The sequence below is a fragment of the Rhinopithecus bieti genome, unplaced genomic scaffold (genome assembly GCF_001698545.2).
Source record: "Rhinopithecus bieti isolate Rb0 unplaced genomic scaffold, ASM169854v2 scaffold_35884, whole genome shotgun sequence".
NCBI classification, from domain to species: Eukaryota; Metazoa; Chordata; class Mammalia; order Primates; family Cercopithecidae; genus Rhinopithecus; species Rhinopithecus bieti.
The window spans coordinates 359,412-377,565 of NW_016814992.1; the positions used below are offsets into that span (position 1 = coordinate 359,412).

At 41.0% G+C, this 18,154-nt stretch overlaps 1 protein-coding gene across 7 annotated transcripts in view; it reads right to left on the reverse strand.

Moving 5' to 3' along the window:
• The window catches only part of SPIRE1 (spire type actin nucleation factor 1), a 196,318-nt gene that overhangs the window by 168,035 nt on the left and 10,129 nt on the right, over nt 1–18,154 (reverse strand). For 4 of the 7 annotated variants that reach the window (XM_017852883.1, XM_017852879.1, XM_017852880.1 and 1 more), the window contains exons 2-3: nt 3,757–3,791; nt 2,864–2,892 (exon numbers count right to left, since the gene is read on the reverse strand). In XM_017852883.1, coding sequence (XP_017708372.1) covers nt 2,864–2,892; nt 3,757–3,772 — 45 coding nt within the window. In that variant the 5' untranslated portion in view covers nt 3,773–3,791. The remainder of the gene's footprint in view (nt 1–2,863; nt 2,893–3,756; nt 3,792–18,154) is intronic. The other 3 variants (XM_017852884.1, XM_017852882.1, XM_017852878.1) reach the window with 1 other exon arrangement.

Genomic DNA, 18,154 nt, shown 5'->3' on the forward strand with positions numbered 1-18,154 from the left:
CGAGACTCCATCTCAAAAAAAAAAAAAAAAAAAATTAGAAGGGTGGTATTTTTTACATCTTACAAAACCTTTTAATGTCAGGCTCAATGAAAGACAGCCAGAGAGGCTGGAAAAAGTGTCTCACATATACAATCCCAACATTATGGGAGGCCAAGGCATGAGGACTGCTTGAGCTCAGGAGTTGGAGACCAGCCTGGGCAACATAGCAAAACCCTATCTCTACAAAAAACAAAACTAAAAATAAAAAAAACAGGCTGGGCACAGTGGCTTACGCTTATAATCCCAACACTTTAGGAGGCCGAGGCAGGCAGATGACAAGGTCAGGGGTTCGAAACCAGCCTGGCCAGCATGGCAAAACCCTGTCTCTACTAAAAATACAAAAATTAGCCAGGCATCATGGCACATGTCTGTAGTCTCAGCTACTCGGGAGGCTGAGGTAGGAGAATCGCTTGAACCCAGGAGGCGGAGGTTGTAGTGAGCGGAGATCGCGCCACTGCACTCCAGTCTGGGCGACAGAGCGAGACTCTGTCTCAAAAAATAAAGTAAAAAATAAAAAACCAGTCAGGCATGGTGACATGCAGCTGCAGTCCCACCTACTCAGAGGGCTGAGGTGGGAGGATGACTTGAACCTAGGAAGTTGAGGCTACAGTGAGCCGGTATCATGGCACTGCACTCCAGCCTGGGGCCAAGGGCAAGCCCCTGTCCCCAAAAAAAAAAAAAAGCTGGATCTCATCTGCTTCTGCAGTCATTCAGACAGTCTTCCTCATGCAGTCATATGGCCTCCAGAAACTCCATGATACGCTCTTAAGAGAATGAAAGCATAAAGGCAAATGATATCCTAGTAGTACTATGAAAACAGTTTTGACCTTGCAGATCCCCTGACAGGGTCTCAGAGACCACAGAGCCCTAGACCAGTCTTGGTTCTGAGCAGCACTACTCCAGACAACCATCGTCTCCCACAAGTTCCTGCTACTCCAGACAACCATCGTCTCCCACGTGTTCCTGGGTCTGCTTCATTAGATAACCACGCTTGAACCTGGCTCATGCTCTCCAGGCTCCCTCACACCACCACCGCCAAATGGACCATTGTCTCTAACCTAAAACACAACAGAAAACTTCCTCCTTATGCTGTTTTCTTCCTTCTCTCATGTCACCAAACTTCTAAAAAAAAAAAGTAGTTCCCACTGCCTCTACCGCCTCACCACTCTGTTTTTTGCTATCTTAATTACCAAAGTAATACACAGATACTCTTATTTTTTTTTAATCAAACAATATGGATAAATGACCATCCACAATCCCAATTTCCTCCCCACTGGTAACCACTGTTATCCCTAGAAAATACCCTGAACCTATTTTTCTGAATTAAATCAATATCAGATTGAAATTTTTGTTTCCTTGTGTTTTGTCCTCTTCAAATAATAATTATTATTTTTTTTAATTCTGAAAGAGTTCTATTTAGTTAGATTCCAATTCTTTTGGTGACCTATGTTATGGATCAAATTGTAAGGGCTGTCAATTAGGAGATAAAATGAACGAATGGGTCTTTACAAAGTGAGTACTAAACTAATGTTAAGATGTGGATTTTATGACAATATAATAAAATAATAATGAGGTAACTGTGCCTTGCATGTAAAATTTTCATATTTCATTACTTAAACACAGATGAATGCTGACTATATTTGTATCATCTTAATTCACAGTAGTGTCTTTCAGGTTTATGAAACATTTTAATATACAGTATCTCTTTAAAAATTTCATAAGCTATGAGGTTAATACAAATTACCGTTAACTTTTTTTTTTTTTCTGAGACAGAATCTCGCTCTGTCACCCAGGCTGGAGTGCAATGGCGCAAGCTCCACCTCCCGGATTCATGACATTCTCCTGCCTTAGCCTACCGAGTAGCTGGGACTACAGGTGCCTGCCACCACCGTTGGCTAATTTTTTTTTTTTTTTTGTATTTTTAGTAGAGACCGAGTTTCACCATGCTAGCCAGGATGGTCTCGATCTCCCGACCTTGTGATCCGCCCGTCTTGGCCTCCCAAAGTGCTGGGATTACAGGCGTGAGCCACCGCGCCTGGCCACCATTAACATTTTATAGATAAGAAAGACAAAGTTCTGGAAGAAAAAATTACTTACTCAAAATTGCATAGCTAGAAAAATACATACCCCAAAACCACAAAACTTATCTCTTCTGACTCAAATCAAATCCCACCCCTTTGTGTCATGTTGAATAGTATATCAAAATTCTACCAATATAAAATATTAAGTTCTTGCCTTTTTAGATCTAATTTGGAAAAAATTGTCCCTCCTTTCAAAGTTGAATAGAAAATACAAAAATGGGCTGGGTGCAGTGGCTCACGCCTGTAATGGTAGATCACCTGAGACCAGGAGTCTGAGACTAGCCTGGACAACATGGTGAAACCCCGTCTCTACTGAAAATACAAAAACTAGCCGGGATGGTGGCATGCACCTGTAGTCCCAGCTACTCGGGAGGCTAAAGCAGAAGAATCACTTGAACCGGGGAGGTGGAGGTTGCAGTGAGCCAAGATTGTGCCACTGCACTCCAGCCTGGGAGACAGAGCAAGGCTCTGTCTCAAAGAAAAAAAGAAAATACAAAAATTAATGCAAAAAAAAGGGATAAATTACTTTTGTTTCTCTATTATACCATATAATCCCTTGGGAAGCCTACATTTCATTTAAAACAACAGTTAAAACTTACTAAAACCTAGATCAATATGTAGATGCATTATAAAATTTGAAATACAACTTCTTAAATCCTTTATTTGGGCACTGCCACTAACAAAACATTCATCTAAGGATGATGAAACTGCTACTGAAAAGAACACCACACATATATGCTGACCTGGTATTTCAGTATCATGCTTGAAATCCCTACAACAAACACATAGAAACCCCTTAAATTTCACAATCAGAAATTTGATTGAAATTAAATTATTAAAAAATAATAACCTACTTGTATAAATAACAAAACACCAAATTTATTATTCATCATACTAAAACATTGTTTCCAAGTCCCTATTTTTTCTTAAATTAAAGCAGCTCCAATGGAGTCTAACACATTTAAATGCTGTATTTATTATATGACACACTGCACTGAATTATGAAAAAAAAACTGAAATTACTAAGGGCTCTGGATCTTAGCTAACTCAATTCTGCAAATAATCATACGGTTAAATTTTAAAATGATAACTAAGCTATTCTTTATAACACAACCTGACGTTATAAAAATATGGACAAGGCAACTAATTTTTCTTCACATTTTACTCTTCCTAAACCCAGGAAATACACACCTGCTCTCAAAATATCTTATCAGGGCCGGGTGCGGTGACTCACGCCTGTAATCCCACCACTTTGGGAGGCTGAGGCAGGTGGATCACCGGAGGTCAGGAGTTCGAGACCAGCCTGGCCAACATGGTAAAACCCCATCTCTACTAAAAATACAAAAATTAGCTGGGCGTGGTGGTGGGCACCTATAATCCCAGCTACTCAGAAGGTTGAGGTGGGAGAATCGCTTGAATCCAGGAGGTGAAGGTTACAGTGAGCCACGGTCGCACCATTGCACGATCTTGGGCAACAAGAGCAAAGCTCCATCTCAAAAAAAAAAAAAAAAAAAAAAAAAAAAAAGAAATCTTATCAGAAGACCAAGAACCTATAGTGAGATAGTTCACTACTCAAGTTAGTCTAAACAGGATTGCAAAGTTGCTTTACTAAGAAATATTTGAGTATTTTACTTACCTCTGTTTCCATACATTGTGAATATCCCAATTTACCTGTAATAAAAATGAAAAGGATTACTTTCAAAGGATTTCAGCTTTTTTCAAGTCATTGATAAAATATTTGAGATTCTCTGGCTATGGTTTTATTATGTCTATGAGAATATCTATGCAAATGAAAGAGGCTAGAATGACCAAATATCCCTGAAGGTCCTAGTTAGAGATTTAAGTTTAAATAGGCCCATTAAAAAATAACAAAGAAAAAAGTGAGAAAAAAATGGTTAACTATAATAAAATCTAAGACATATATACATATTTCATACAGATATATAAATCAATCAAATAAAAACATTTGAAAGTCTTGCTTTCTTTTAAGAAACACCTTAAAACACTTTAAAGGTATTTTAAGTATGCCTTGGGAAATCTTACAAGACTCCTAGGCTTTTCTCCAAATACATTTCCAGTTTAAAGATACAGTGATCATTTCCATCAAAGGAATAATGTTTAAACTTATATTTTCTTTAATATATGACTGTTTTTCTTTAATACATGATTAGGCAAAACCATACAATTAATTTAGTACTTTTTCCAACAGAGGTTCACCTAAAGAATAATGAGAACTGAACAATATTTGGCTGCACCAACATTAGTATTTTTCTCCATCACTGATACATAATACCAAAGAACATGAACAAATAATATATTTCTGTCAATGTCGCTGACTAAAACATACTTTTTAAACAAAAACAGCTATTTTAAGGAATCACTTATTAAATAGTTTTAACAAAAGAACAAATAACACAATTATACTGGGTACTAGAAAACTGCTTTTTTTTTTTTTTTTTTTTGAGATGGAGTCTCACTCTTGTCACCCAGGCTGGAGTGTAATGGCGTGATTTTGACTCACTGCAACCTCCCACTCCCGGGTTCAAGCAATTCTCCCACCTCGGCCTCCTGAGTAGCTGGGACTACAGGCAACTGCCACCATGCCCCGCTAATTTTTGTATTTTTAGTAGCGATGGGGTTTCGCCATGTTGGCCAGGCTGGTCTCGAACTCCTGACCTCAAGTGATCTGCTTGCCTTGGCCTCCCAAAGTGATGGGATTACAGGTGTGAGTCACCATGCCTGGTCAGTACTAGAAAATTTAATTTCCTCAGAATACACTTAGATTTCACTGACCTAAATTCAAATATGCATTTAGCTCTATACCTTTCCCTCCACCCAATACTACCCTCCCACTTCTTCCTCTCCCCAGTGTTTACCCTCACACCTAGCCCACTGTGGTTATGCTATCAGCCTTGTTATTTTTTTAGTGCTTAACTAGAATTTGAACCCCTTAGAATCTATTATGACATCACAAAAGAAAAATCACAAACAACAGCTTCTGTATGCCTCCCAATTCTTGAAATAAAAAATAAAATTGAAACTACAATTTATTTGAAATGAGTTGGTTGAAAAAACCAAAAATGAAAAAATAAAAGAAGACAAACCACAACTCCTTATCTCTTAATGATCCTAATGAGAAACCCTGGCTGAAATGGAGACCAGAAAATAAGGGGCCTAAGGTTCTATGAATTAAATTAAAAATTATATATAAGCAATAAAGACTACATGAACATATATATAAAATGAGCTTACTATCTAAGGGTTTATATAATAGGGTTTGATAAGTGTAAGACTGTTATTGTACTTATATATTTATTTATTGTCATGTAAAACTCCATATTCAATAGTGATTTATAACATGTATTTTATTTATTTACACATATGATTGTTTGTTCAGACCATTAATGCTTTTGGTAGTTAAGTAGACCTAACTCCCATAAAATTGGTAATTAACTTTACTCAACAAAGTACTACGGGACAGAAACAGCTCAAGGAAGGGTAAAGACTGTCTTTCAGTAAACATTTTCTGAGAGCCTACTCTGCATAGCGGGGAAGAGAGGGAGGGAGGAAGAGAGGAGCACTCAGGCAAACGGGAACAGAGAGTGGCCTCTTCAAGAGTACGAGTTGGCCGAGTGTGGTGGCTCCTGCCTGCAATCCCAGCACTTCGGGAGGCCGAGGCGGGCAGATCATGAGGTCAGGAGATCAAGACCAGCCTGGCTAACACAGTGAAACCCCCCATCTCTATTAAAAATACAAAAAATTAGCCGGGCGTGGTAGCGGGTCCCTATAGTCCCAGCTACTTGGGAGGCTGAGGCAGGAGAATGGCGTGAACCTGGGAGGCAGAGCTTGCAGTGAGCCGAGATCGCGCCACTGCACTCCAGCCTGGGCGACAAGAGTGAGACTCCGTCTCAAAAAAAAAAAAAGGAGAAGATGAGTTTACATCTTCAGTAGGATATATTCTGAAGATAAAGAGAATTACAAAGAAATCTAAAATTTTTCATAGTTCGTTTCTTGTTGGTAGTATAAAATTCTGAAACTATTTTAATGTATTGCAGCAATGAGCACATGAGTAAATACACTGATATTGCTGGGAGTCATGACTTACACTATGGGAGAAGGAACATACAAACCTAACGTGAGGAGAAGAAAAGGAGCTCTGTGGTGGCAAACTGTAACTAGAGGTATTACACAACTTCAAAACATTTCCTAACTCTGCCCACCAAAAGTGGGAGAAGCCCATGGGGCACACCAAGCCCATTCCCCCTCAACAGAATCAGCATTCCTTGGGAAATCGGCTGACTTCAGGGCTGGGACAGGGAAATTACAAGACAAGCCTGGAACATCTTTTTATATCAGAAAATAATAAAGTGCTTAAAAAGAATGACAGAGGGGTGTCAAAGGGGCACAAGAGTCTATAAAATAAGATTGTTTTCAATGACCTGCATTATAAAACTGAAAATGCTGTAAAAGTGCTAAAACTTTTTGTGAGAATGCAACAGCTCCTGGTCATTCAATTTGAACTGGTGAGTAACTCACGGTAATATGAAAAGGCTGTAAGAACAAAGTATTTGACCATCTACACAGCTATGCCATCCAAATTTCTGCTCAAAAGCTAACCTAGGAATCCAAAACTCCCAATCACATGACATCAGAGCTTAAAGGAATCTTGGAAATGAACTTGCACAATCCATTCATTTTATAAGTGAGTCATCTGGCCGGGTGTGGTGTCTTGTGCCTGTAATCCCAGCACTTTGGGAGGCTGAGGTGGGAGGACTATTTGAGCTCAGGAGTTTGAGACCAGCCTGGGTAACACAGTGAGACCCAGTTTCTATCAAAAATAAAAAATTAGCCAGGCATGTTGGCACAAGCCTGTAGTCATAGCTACTCAGGAAGCTGAGGAAGGAGGATCACTTGAGCCCAGGAGGTCCAGGCTGCAGTGAGCTGTGATAGTGCCACGGCACTCCAGAATGAGTGACAGAACAAGGCCTTGCCTCAGAAACCATTAATTAATTAATTAAAAACAGATGAGTAATCTGAGAGCTCGAGGAGTCAAATGACTTGCACATAATGACACGGAGTTGGTGACAGAGTGAAGAGCAGAATCTAAGGCTCCTGATTCCTCCTCATGTACGTTGGTGTGGTTTTCTTACTCTAATCCTCTTGATATGGTTTGGCTCTATGTCCCCACCCAAATCTCATGTTCCATTGTAATTCTCAATGTTGGAGGTGGGGCCTGGTGGGAAGTGATTAGATCATGAGGATGGTTTCTAATGATGTAGCACCATCCCCCTAGTGCTGTCCTGTGACAGTGAGTTATCATGAGATCTGGTTGTTTCAAAGTCTGTAGCACCCCCTCTTTCCCTCTCTCTTCCTCCTGCTCCAGCCATCCAGGACGTGCTGGCTTCCCCTTCGCCTTTTGCCATGATTGTAAGTTTTCTGAGGCCTCCTCAGCCATGCTTCCTGTACAGCGTGCAGAACAGTGAGCCAATTAAACCTCTTTTCTTTATAAGTTACCTAGTCGCAGGTAGTTCTTTATAGCAATGCAAGAAGGGACTAATATATCTCCATTCCCACTTCCAGTGGCTGTTGGGATTGACAGGGACTGCAGGGTACTGTCCAGGCTAACTACTGTTTCTACTGTTTCTGAGGAATGAGGAAAAGCATTCCTCCATTTTTTTTTTTTTTTTTTTGAGACAGAGTCTCGCTCTGGAGTGCAGTAGCATGATCTCGGCTCACTGCAAGCTCTGCCTCCTGGCGGAGGCTCAGCCTCCCAAGTAGCTGGGACTACAGGTGCCTGCCACCACACCCAGCTAATTTTTTTGTATTTTTAGTAGAGACGGGGTTTCACTGTGTTAACCAGAATGGTCTTGATCTCCTGACCTCCTGATTCACCCACCTCGGCCTTCCAAAGTGCTGAGATTACAGGCCTGAGCCACCGCGCCTGGCCGCATTCCTCAATTTCACAACACCTTCTTCAATTAGAAACTACCAGTATAGCATCAAGGTATTTACACTTGACAAGTTTTGAGTCTTTCTTCAAAGGTTGGCCACTTCTGTTCTACTGCACCAGACCTAAGGAATGAATCCCTCTAAAATTTACAAATCCTATGACTTCACCCAGAATTTCTCTTTTTTTTTTTTTTTTTTTTTTTTGAGATGGAGCAGAATAATTTCTCTTCCTCTAAGTACTTTTTTGATAATGTTGAAGTATTTTCAAAACTTAATGTTTAAATACTACTTCAGATATTTTCTTTTACATCATCACAGTTACTCTAGCCTTCTAATTAAACACATCCTAATAAATTCGTTGTTTGAAGGATCTAATTTACCATATTTAATCATCTGAAGCCTTTTTAAGGCTACCATTATCTTAGGTTACTGAAATTCGGCCAGGCGTGGTGACTCATGCCTGTAATCCCAGCACTTTGGGAGGACGAGGCAGGCGGATTACAGAGGTCAGGACTTCAAGACCAGCCTGGCCAACATGGTGAAACCCTGTCTCTACTAAAACTACAAAAATTAGCCGTGCATGGCGGCGGGCACCTATAAGCCCAGCTACTTGGGAGACTGAGGCAGAGAATTGCTTGAACCCAGGAAGCAGAGGTTGCAATGAGCAGAGATCGCACCACTGCACTTCCAGCCTGGGCGACAGAACAAGACTCCGTCTCAAAAGAAAAAGAAAAAGAAAGGAAAAAAGCAAGAAGGGCTGAGGTGGGAGAATGGCTTAAGCCCAAGAGGTGGGCAATGAGCCGAGATGGCACCACTGTCCTCCAGCCTGGGCAACAGAGCCAGACACTGTGTTTAAAAAAAAAAAAAAAAATTATTAGACGAGTCCCCTTATGTCCCAGGAAACAGAAAAGCCTATGCCTTCCTATAAACTGATACAGAATGGGTTTAAGAAACAAACTAGCCCTGATATAAAATGTCTGTTATAAAGAATTCATAACTAAGACAACACTGTCATCTTCAGCAGACATTATACATCTTAAATATTGATAATCAGATCATTTCACCACGGGTCTGCTCAGCGAGAATGAAAATAATACTTTCAAATTAAGGTAGCTACTTATCTTTAAAGTAGAAACCTCAGCATATGGCTGAATTATCATGCAGTCATATTATCAATATGATTCAAATTAGCTGAATAAGCAAAAGGCAAACTACCTACCAAAAAAAAATAGAATCACTGGAACTTTTAAGATCAATGGTTCTCAGAATTATTCTCCAGCTTTTTACTATGTGACCAAATTCTAGACAATGTTTCAGTCCCTCTAACCACGTGAAATTATGTTCTTTTTCATGCTAAAACTGAGAGAGACCAATGAACACACCCTGCCCTCCTGCCAGCATACCTCGCCCACCTTCGATTGTTCAGTAAATATTTATTCAGCACCTACTAAGTACTACTCATAAGCACTGATGACATACTGTCATAGTAAACATAGTAAAACATAGTAAACATAGTAAACACAGTTCTTGCCTCATAGGCTTACATTCTATTGAACACAGCCCAAAAAAAGCAATCAAACAAAATACAACTAGTGATAAATGGATCCAAAAGGGGGAGAGAGTAACAGAAATGACCCCATTTGGGGTGGCCAGGTAAGATTCCTCCAAAAAATGGTATTGAAACAGAGAACTTGAAGCTGGGTAGAACCAACTGCAGGGGTGGGAGGAAGAACCTGTTCCGGAAGCAGGAGGTGGCGTGTGACAGGCCCTGGAAGTGTTTGGTGGATGACTAACATAAACTGTGTTTAGACAGGCAGGGGGCAGATCACACAGGCTTGTAAGGATAGTATGAGGAGTTCAGATTTGATTTTAAAGAAAATGGGAAGCTACTGAAGGATACTAGGCAAGAGGGTCAGCTGAGTCCAGGTAGATCCAGGTCAGTCTTGCTGTAACGTGAAGAATGTAGTGGAGAGAACCAGATGGAAAGCTCAAGGCCAGCAAGGAGGCTACTATCACTGTCCTGCAGCACTCCACGGGGGCAGCCAGGCAGGGCGATGGCAGTAAGGAGGGTGAAAGGGAGAGGGTTCATGAAATAATTTGGAAGTGGAACAGGATCTGCTCATGGATGGACAAACAACATCCTGAACATGCTGCATGTTTTCAAAACTAATATTCTCAAACATTTGACCAAAACTGATCAACAACAACCGTTCAAGAACTGTAATACTTTTATAAGAAAGGAGTATATTAAATAAGCTTCTGGGACAATTTTTGTGTTATTACTAGGGAAAAAAACCTCATGGTTTTGAAGTTAACAGGCTGAAATTTAGCAATAAAAAAATTTCCACAGCCTAATCATACCTGAATTTCTTTTTTTTTTTTGAGATAGAGTCTTGCTCTGTCGCCAGGCTCGAGTGCAGTGGCTCTATCTCGACTCACTGCAACCTCCGCCTCCAGGGTTCAAGAGATTCTCCTGCCTCAGCCCCGCAAGCAGCTGGGACTACAGGCACCCGCCACCACACCCAGCTAAGTTTTGTATTTTTAGTAGAGATGGGGTTTCACCGTGTTAGCCAGGATGGTCTTGATCTCTTGACCTCGTGATCCGCCCGCCTCAGCCTCCCAAAGTGCTAGGATTACAGGCGTAATCATAAACAGAGTTGTAGCAGGTGACAATCCCAAATGTTCTAGTATTCTCTATCAATCGAACAGTTCTGGTTTTCACGCATTTCATACACACATCTGTATCCATTCTCTTTAGAATCTCCTGTCCTTCTGTGGCATCCGATCGAGTACAAGACAACTAGCCAACAAGAGCCCTGCAGAGAGGCATCCCAAGAACTTCTGTCTTCCAAGCCCTAACTCCCTTTAGATATATCACAGCTCTACCATTCATATCCATTTACTCAAATGTGCTACCTTCCCTCTGTCAAGATTTGGGAGATCTGATGTAAAACTATAAAACAACGTAGCCTTGACATAGACTGCACTTTGCCATTTTTAGCTATTTAACCTTCACTATAAACATTTTCAGCTATTTAACCTTTACTACATATACTATATATATAGTCAAGAAATATCTTTTTGTAATGAGTTTTGTAAGTTACACATTTTTATTATACTTATGAATAAAGTACTATTCTTTAAATAAAAATATAATGAAAAGATCATTAATTAAAGAAGGTCAAGCTGAGCACTGTAACTCAGGCCTATAATCCCAGCACTTTGGACGGCTGAGTGGGGGCGAATCATTTGAGGTCAGGAGTTTGAGACCAGCCTGGTCAACATGTAGAAACCCTGTCTCTACCAAAAAAAAAAACAAAAATTAGCTGGGCATGGTGGCACATGCCTGTAATGAGAGGCCTCCACAGCCTCAGCTGAGAAGGGAGTATCACTTGAACACAGGAGGCGGAGGTTGCAGTGAGCTGAGAGTGAGCCACTGCACTCCAGCCTAGGTGACAGAGGGAAATTCCATCTCAAAAAAAAAAAAAAAAGGTCAGGGTTAGGGGGCAACTATCACAAATTTAAGGAACTTAACAATTTCCCATCAAAAACATTTAAGTTTATACACGTCAGGCAATAGAACGGTTCAAAAATTTCATCTAAACTATGGCTTACCTTACAGGTCTCAGATGAAATTTGTTCCAAGAGTTTATAGGGAAAGTTATAGTTACATTGTTTTATTATTTACATAAATAAGCCCTCCTACACTCCCCAAAGGATTGAAAGGAGCTAAATTAAATGATCAATAAATGAGTATCAAACAAGTCAGAAAGTGGTAAAAGGAGGAAAAAACCAAATTCAAGATAATATAAAATATATGGAAATCATTAAAAAATGTAAACTGTGGTCAAGCACTAATTACCTTTCCCTGATATTCTGCAAGTAACCCTCCATAGTCCGTTCTAAAAATCTGGTGGAGCACCTGAGACAACAAAGGTCTAATCACATTATGGACACCCACATTTCAAATTTTTTCAACCTCAAGAATCATTTTATAGACTTCCAAACATGTATTTAATATTGTTTTAGAACTTCTTTATCAATCTTGACTCAAATAATTTGGAAGTATTCATCTTTTTACAAAGGATAGCAATGGCTCAGTAAAAATGTATTTGTGCAGCACACACAAGATAACAAAATGCCCCCACATATATTTCCTCATTTGAGTCTCATAACAATTTCATGAGAAGGACTGGACAAATATTACTTCCATTTTACAAATAAAGAAAGAGAGCAGCCGGGCATCGTGGCTCGCGCCTGTAATCCCAGTACTTTGGGAGGCCAAGGCAGGTAGATGGCTTGAGCCCAGGAGTTCAAGACCAGCCTGGGGAACATGACAAAACCTGGTCTCCACAAACACAAAAAAAAGAATACAAGAAAAAAAAAAATAAGAGAGTATCAGCATCAGAAACAGTTAAATGGCTTCCCTGAGGTTATAACTATTCAACAGTAAGCATCAGAGCCAAAAGAATCAAAACCGCATCTTCTGTAGCCAGCTCTTAGTTCTCTCCATGTTATGGTGTGATATTCAATTAGCTGATTTGCAATTATCTGCAAGGCAGCAAAGGAACGTGGTGGGAATCAACATGACTCCACAGGATAAAATATTTTCCAGGCCAATTTAATTTCCAACAAGTATAAATCATCATCTATCTTCCCATCCTAACTTGCCCCTCCTGCCTACCCTGTCACCCAAGCACCCAGGCAAGAAGTCAGAGCCTTTGAACAATCCTTCCTCTTTCTCACCCACACATAAAAAGTGGAAGAGCTATACCCTGTCCTATTTCCTAAATCACTCTCAATCTGATTCTTTCTCTCCATTTCTACTGCCCTAATTCAGACCTCCATCATCTCCTGCTTGAACAGCCATAACACTCCTAACTGGTTTAGCAACTTAAAGGCTACAAAGATCTAAAGATAAGTATAAAATGCCTACTGGTGTCTTTGCCCTCCATTTTACCCAATTCAATACATCTACAAAGCCCCTACATTTATCTTTCTAAAAAGAGTAATCTGCTTACATCATTTTCCTGCTTAAAACCCTTCCATGGCTCTACACTGCCTGTACAGACTATAAATACACACTCGACCATGTGGCTGGTAAAAAGTCCTTCATCATCTGATCCCAGCCAACGTGCCTTTCCAGCCCTTCTCACTCCCCCCACTCCCACACACATCCTCTGCTCCAGGCACAGTGAACACCCACTACAAAGAAGACAAACAGGTTTAACCTCACGTGCCAACTCCAAGTAATTGGTAGTGGCCACCTGAAGCATCCTGTTGAGAACTCTTAAGGCTGCTTATACATTCGGCAGCAAAAAATGCGGTAACTGATTAGCAGTTATCTGCTTTCGGCATGCGAAAGTGGGTGGCAGCACAAATGTCGCACTTGCCATCCATGTACTGCTGCTCTCTGAGCACCATATAACGTCCTCTGCATATCCAAGCCTTTCCAATTGCTGCTGCTTCTGCCTCACATAGCCTTCCTTTTATGCTACAGCCCCATCCTGGAGACCTCCAGAAACCAGATCTCCTCTGTAACACTCACCTACCGTCACCAGGCAGGGTCAGCCACTCTGTTCTCTGGGCTCTCATGGTTTTTCTGCACATCTTCACTATTTTAGAATTACTGCACGGTAGGTACTGTGTTAGTTTCTGCATCTACGAGCTTCTTGAAGGTCTGAGTGCACTTTATGCCTCTTGGTATCGTCAACATCTGGCCCAGTGCACTCAGAAGGCGCTCAAATATTGGTGAAATGAATACATGAAATCATGTAATGGAAATAGCTCTAATATGGTATTTCCACTAAAAATCCAGGAAGACATGAACAAACCCTGGGACCAGGCAACCTATGGGGATTGTTAGTGACATTCTAGCACTACCCATCAATTATCTGTATTTATATTTTTCTCTCTCCAAAATACAAGATATTAAAGGAGTATATTAGATAGGAACTTAACTTCTAACTAAATTAAGGGATGGGAGAGAAAATGGGAAATATGACAGAAAAAGACCATAGACTCAATTTTTAAAAATGCATTAGGCCCGGCACAGTGGTTGACACCTGTAATCCCAGCACTTTGGGAGACAGAGGGGGGTGTATCACTCGAAGTCTGGAGTTTGAGACCAGCCTGATCAACATGGTGAAACTCCGTCTCTACTAAAAATACAAAATCAGCCAGGCGTGGTAGTGCATGCCTGTAATCTCAGCTACCACGGAGGCTGAGGCAGGAGAATCACTTGAACCCGGGAGGTGGAGGCTGCAGTGAGCCAAGATCGCAGGATTGCCCTCCAGCCTGGGCAACAAGAGCAAAACTCTGACTCATAAAAAAAAAAAAAAAAAAAAAAAAAAAGCATTAGCACAATTAGTATAAAAACACCTAAGAGTCACGGTTTTCAGAAGCCAGCAGTTTGGTATTATTAGGAATATAACTCCTCCATATACCTAACCCTAATCAAATCCTCTTTAAATTTATACTAATGTGGCCGGGCGCCGGTGGCTATCAAGCTGTAATTCCCAGCACTTTGGGAGGCCGAGATGGGGCGGATCACGAGGTCCGCCGAGATCGAGACCATCCTGGCTAACAGGTGGGAAACCCCATCTCTACCTAAAAATACAAAAACTAGCCGTGCGAAGTGGGCCCGGGCGCCTGTAGTCCAGGCTACTCGGCGAGGGCCTGAGGCAGAATGGCGTAACCCCGGAGGCGGAGGCTTGCAGTGAGCCTGAGATCCGGCCACTGCACTGCCGCAGTCGCCGGGCGAGCAGACGCGAGACCTCTGCCTCAAAATAAATAATACAATAGTAGATGAAATAAATAAATAAATACCAATAATTCTTTCATATTGGTTTTAATTTTAAAAGTCTGTGAGATACAATCACTTTGGAAAATTTCTGGCAATACCTACTTCTGTTGACCACATGTCACGAATTAGCAATTGCACTTTTAGACACATACTCAACAAAAACACTACATTTGTTCACCAAAAGACACAAGCAGCAATGTTCATAGTGGTATTATTCCTACTATCCAGTAAGTTGATATCTGAAACCCAAATATCCATCTGGAGTTTGAAAATCAAAACTAAATTCTTTAACATTTCTTCTTCTATATTAAAAACAGGGCAGGCGCAGTGGATCACACCTGTAATCCCAGCACTTTGGGAAGCTGAGGCAGGAAGACCACTTGAACGGGGTTCAAGACCAGCCTGGGCAATATAGTGAGAGACCCTGTCTCTAGAAAAAACAAACAAAACAATTAGCCAGGAGTGGTGTTGTGCATTTATAGTCCCAGCTACTCAGGAGGCTGAGGTGGAAGGATCACTTGTACCCAGAAGTTCAAACTTACAAAGAGCTGTGATCACATCACTGCACTCCCACCTGGGCAACAGAGCAAGACTACAACTTTAAAAAATAAATAAAAACAAAACAGTAAGCAACAAGCATACCCAGTGCTAAGATCATGGTTTCTAAACAACATTCTCCAATAAAAGAAACAAGAGCTCCCTGGAAATATGGATGACTCTAGGGATGGGGCAGGAAATATATAAGACGAGCCCTGAAACATCTTGTAGTGCCAGAAAGCAAGGGCGTGCTCCACCAGACAGAGGGAGGGCTGCACATCAAAGGAACATGGGAGCCAAGCCTAAGGAGCACCCAATGGCGGCCACGGTGGGAACAATCTGAGTAACAAAACAACCAAAGTACAAAATGTATGTCAATCCAGACTGATATAAACAAATGACTGAATACATAAGAAAATGGAGGAGAAGGCACAAATCTTCTTCTCAGAATTCAAAATAACTTTAAGAAGATCTTCATGTCTCCAGGAAGTGGTTTAATTACCTGGCCCCATCCTTGAATGCAGGCTGGAATTAATGACTCCTTTCTAAAAAACAACATATTAAAAAAAAGTAAAAATAGTAACTTTTTAGTGGAGAAACCTAACACTGTCTTAATCAAGTGTCCAGGTTATCGTAACCACTGATGTCACAGGTTATCATGTGCCCCAACACGATGTGATCAGGGGAGCCCTTCACCTCGCTGGTATTCTTCCCCCAAAACTACAACCCAGTCTAGCCATAAAAGTATCAGGCAAGTCCAAATGGAGGGACATTTGACAAAACAGCTGACCAGTACTCGCCAAGACTGTCAAGGTCATGACAAACTGTCACAAACCAGAAGAAACTAAGGAGACATGATGACTAAATGCAATACCGTATCTCGGATGGGATTTCTGCAATAGAAAAAGGACACTAAGGCCCGGTGCGGTGGCTCACGCCAGCACTTTGGGAGGCCGAGGCGGGCGGATCACCTGAGGTCAGGAGTTTGAGACCAGCCTGACCAACATGGAGAAACTACTAAAAATACAAAATTAGCCAGGTGTGGTGGCTGGCGCCTGTAATCTGAGCTACTCAGGAGGCTGAGGTAGGAGAATCCCTTGAACCCAGGAGGTAGAGGTTGTGGCAACCCAAGATGGCGCCATTGCAGTCCAGCCTAGACAACAAGACCAAAATTCCGTCTCAAAAAAAAAAAAAAGAAGAAAAGAAAAAAAGAAAGAAACAGAAAGGGCATTAATAGAAAAACTGGGGAAACCCAAATGAAGTCTGGAGTTTAGTTAATGGCAATGCATCAAAGTTGCTTTTTCAGTTTTGACAAATATACCACAATAATATAAGATGTTAACATTAGGGGAACTGGGTGACGGGCAAATAAGAATTAGCTGTATTATCTTTTCAACTTTTCTGTAACTCTAAAATTATCCTAAAATAAAAAGTTTGGTCAGGCACAGTGGCTCGCACCTGCAGTTTCAGCACTTCGTGAGACTGAAGCAGGTGGATCATTTGAGGTCAGGAGTTCAAGAGCAGTCTGGGCAACATTTTTCTCTACCAAAAAAAAAAAAAAAAAAAAATTAGCCAGAAGTGGCAGCACACACCTGTGGTCCCAGTTACTTGGGAGGATAAGGTAGGAAGAAGACTGCTTGAACCCAGGAGCTGGGTACTGCAGTGAGCTATGATCATACCACTGCACTCCAGCCTGAGCTCTGACAGAGAAAGACCCTGGCTCTTAAAAATAAAAAATAAAAAAATAAATTCACTAAACATTCCCACTACATTTGGTAACACAATATTTCCTTCATAGTTTTAAACAAATATCTGAAAGAAGATATTTTCCTTTTTTCTACTTAGCCAACAAGAACTAAAAGGGAAATATATACAGCTCTAATGACACTGTTACCAAAGGAGGATGAGAACTGCTGTTATTTTATAGGACCAATGACGCAGGAGAGTGAATGTGACCTTCCATAAATAACAAGCAGAATGCAACTCATCATCTCTTATCAACATATAGTCCTTGATAGCTCAATGATTTCTTTCTTCTAAAGTTTAGTCAAAACTCTTAGTGAGGCCAATGGTTTCCTAAGAGTCCTAACTTACTTGAGGACTAATATCTGTAGATGACTAAATTCTTTCTACTGTTTCCCCCTGCAAAAGTAGAAACACAGATATAAAACCACAAATGCATTTATTCCAAAATTTCTCTCCAAAACTCCTGTGACCCCTCTCTTACGACCCAACAGAAATGGAAATATATTACATGGTAAATTGGAACCAAAAGTGACAGCAGGCCAGGCTTGGTGGCTCACGCCTGTAATCCCAACACTTTGGGAGACCAAGGCAGGCAGATACGAGCCCAAGACTTTGAGACCAGCGTGGCCAATATGGTAAAACCTCGTCTCTACTAAAAATACAAAAATTAGCCAGGCTCAGTGGCATGTGCATGCAATCCCAGCTATTCAGGAGGCTGAGGTATGAGAATTGCTTGAACCTGGGAGGTGTAGGTTGCAGTGACCCAACATCGTGCCACTGCACTCCAGCCTGGGCGACAAAGTGAGACTCTGTCTCAAAATAAACAAACAAACAAAAGTGACAGCAGGCCAGGCACGGTGGCTCACGCCTGCAATTCTAGCACTTTGGTAGGCCAAGGTGGGCAAATCACTTGAGCCCAGAAGTTCCAGACAAACCTGGGCAACATGGCAAAATCCCTGTCTCTTTTTTTTTTTTTTTTTTTGAGACGGAGTCTCGC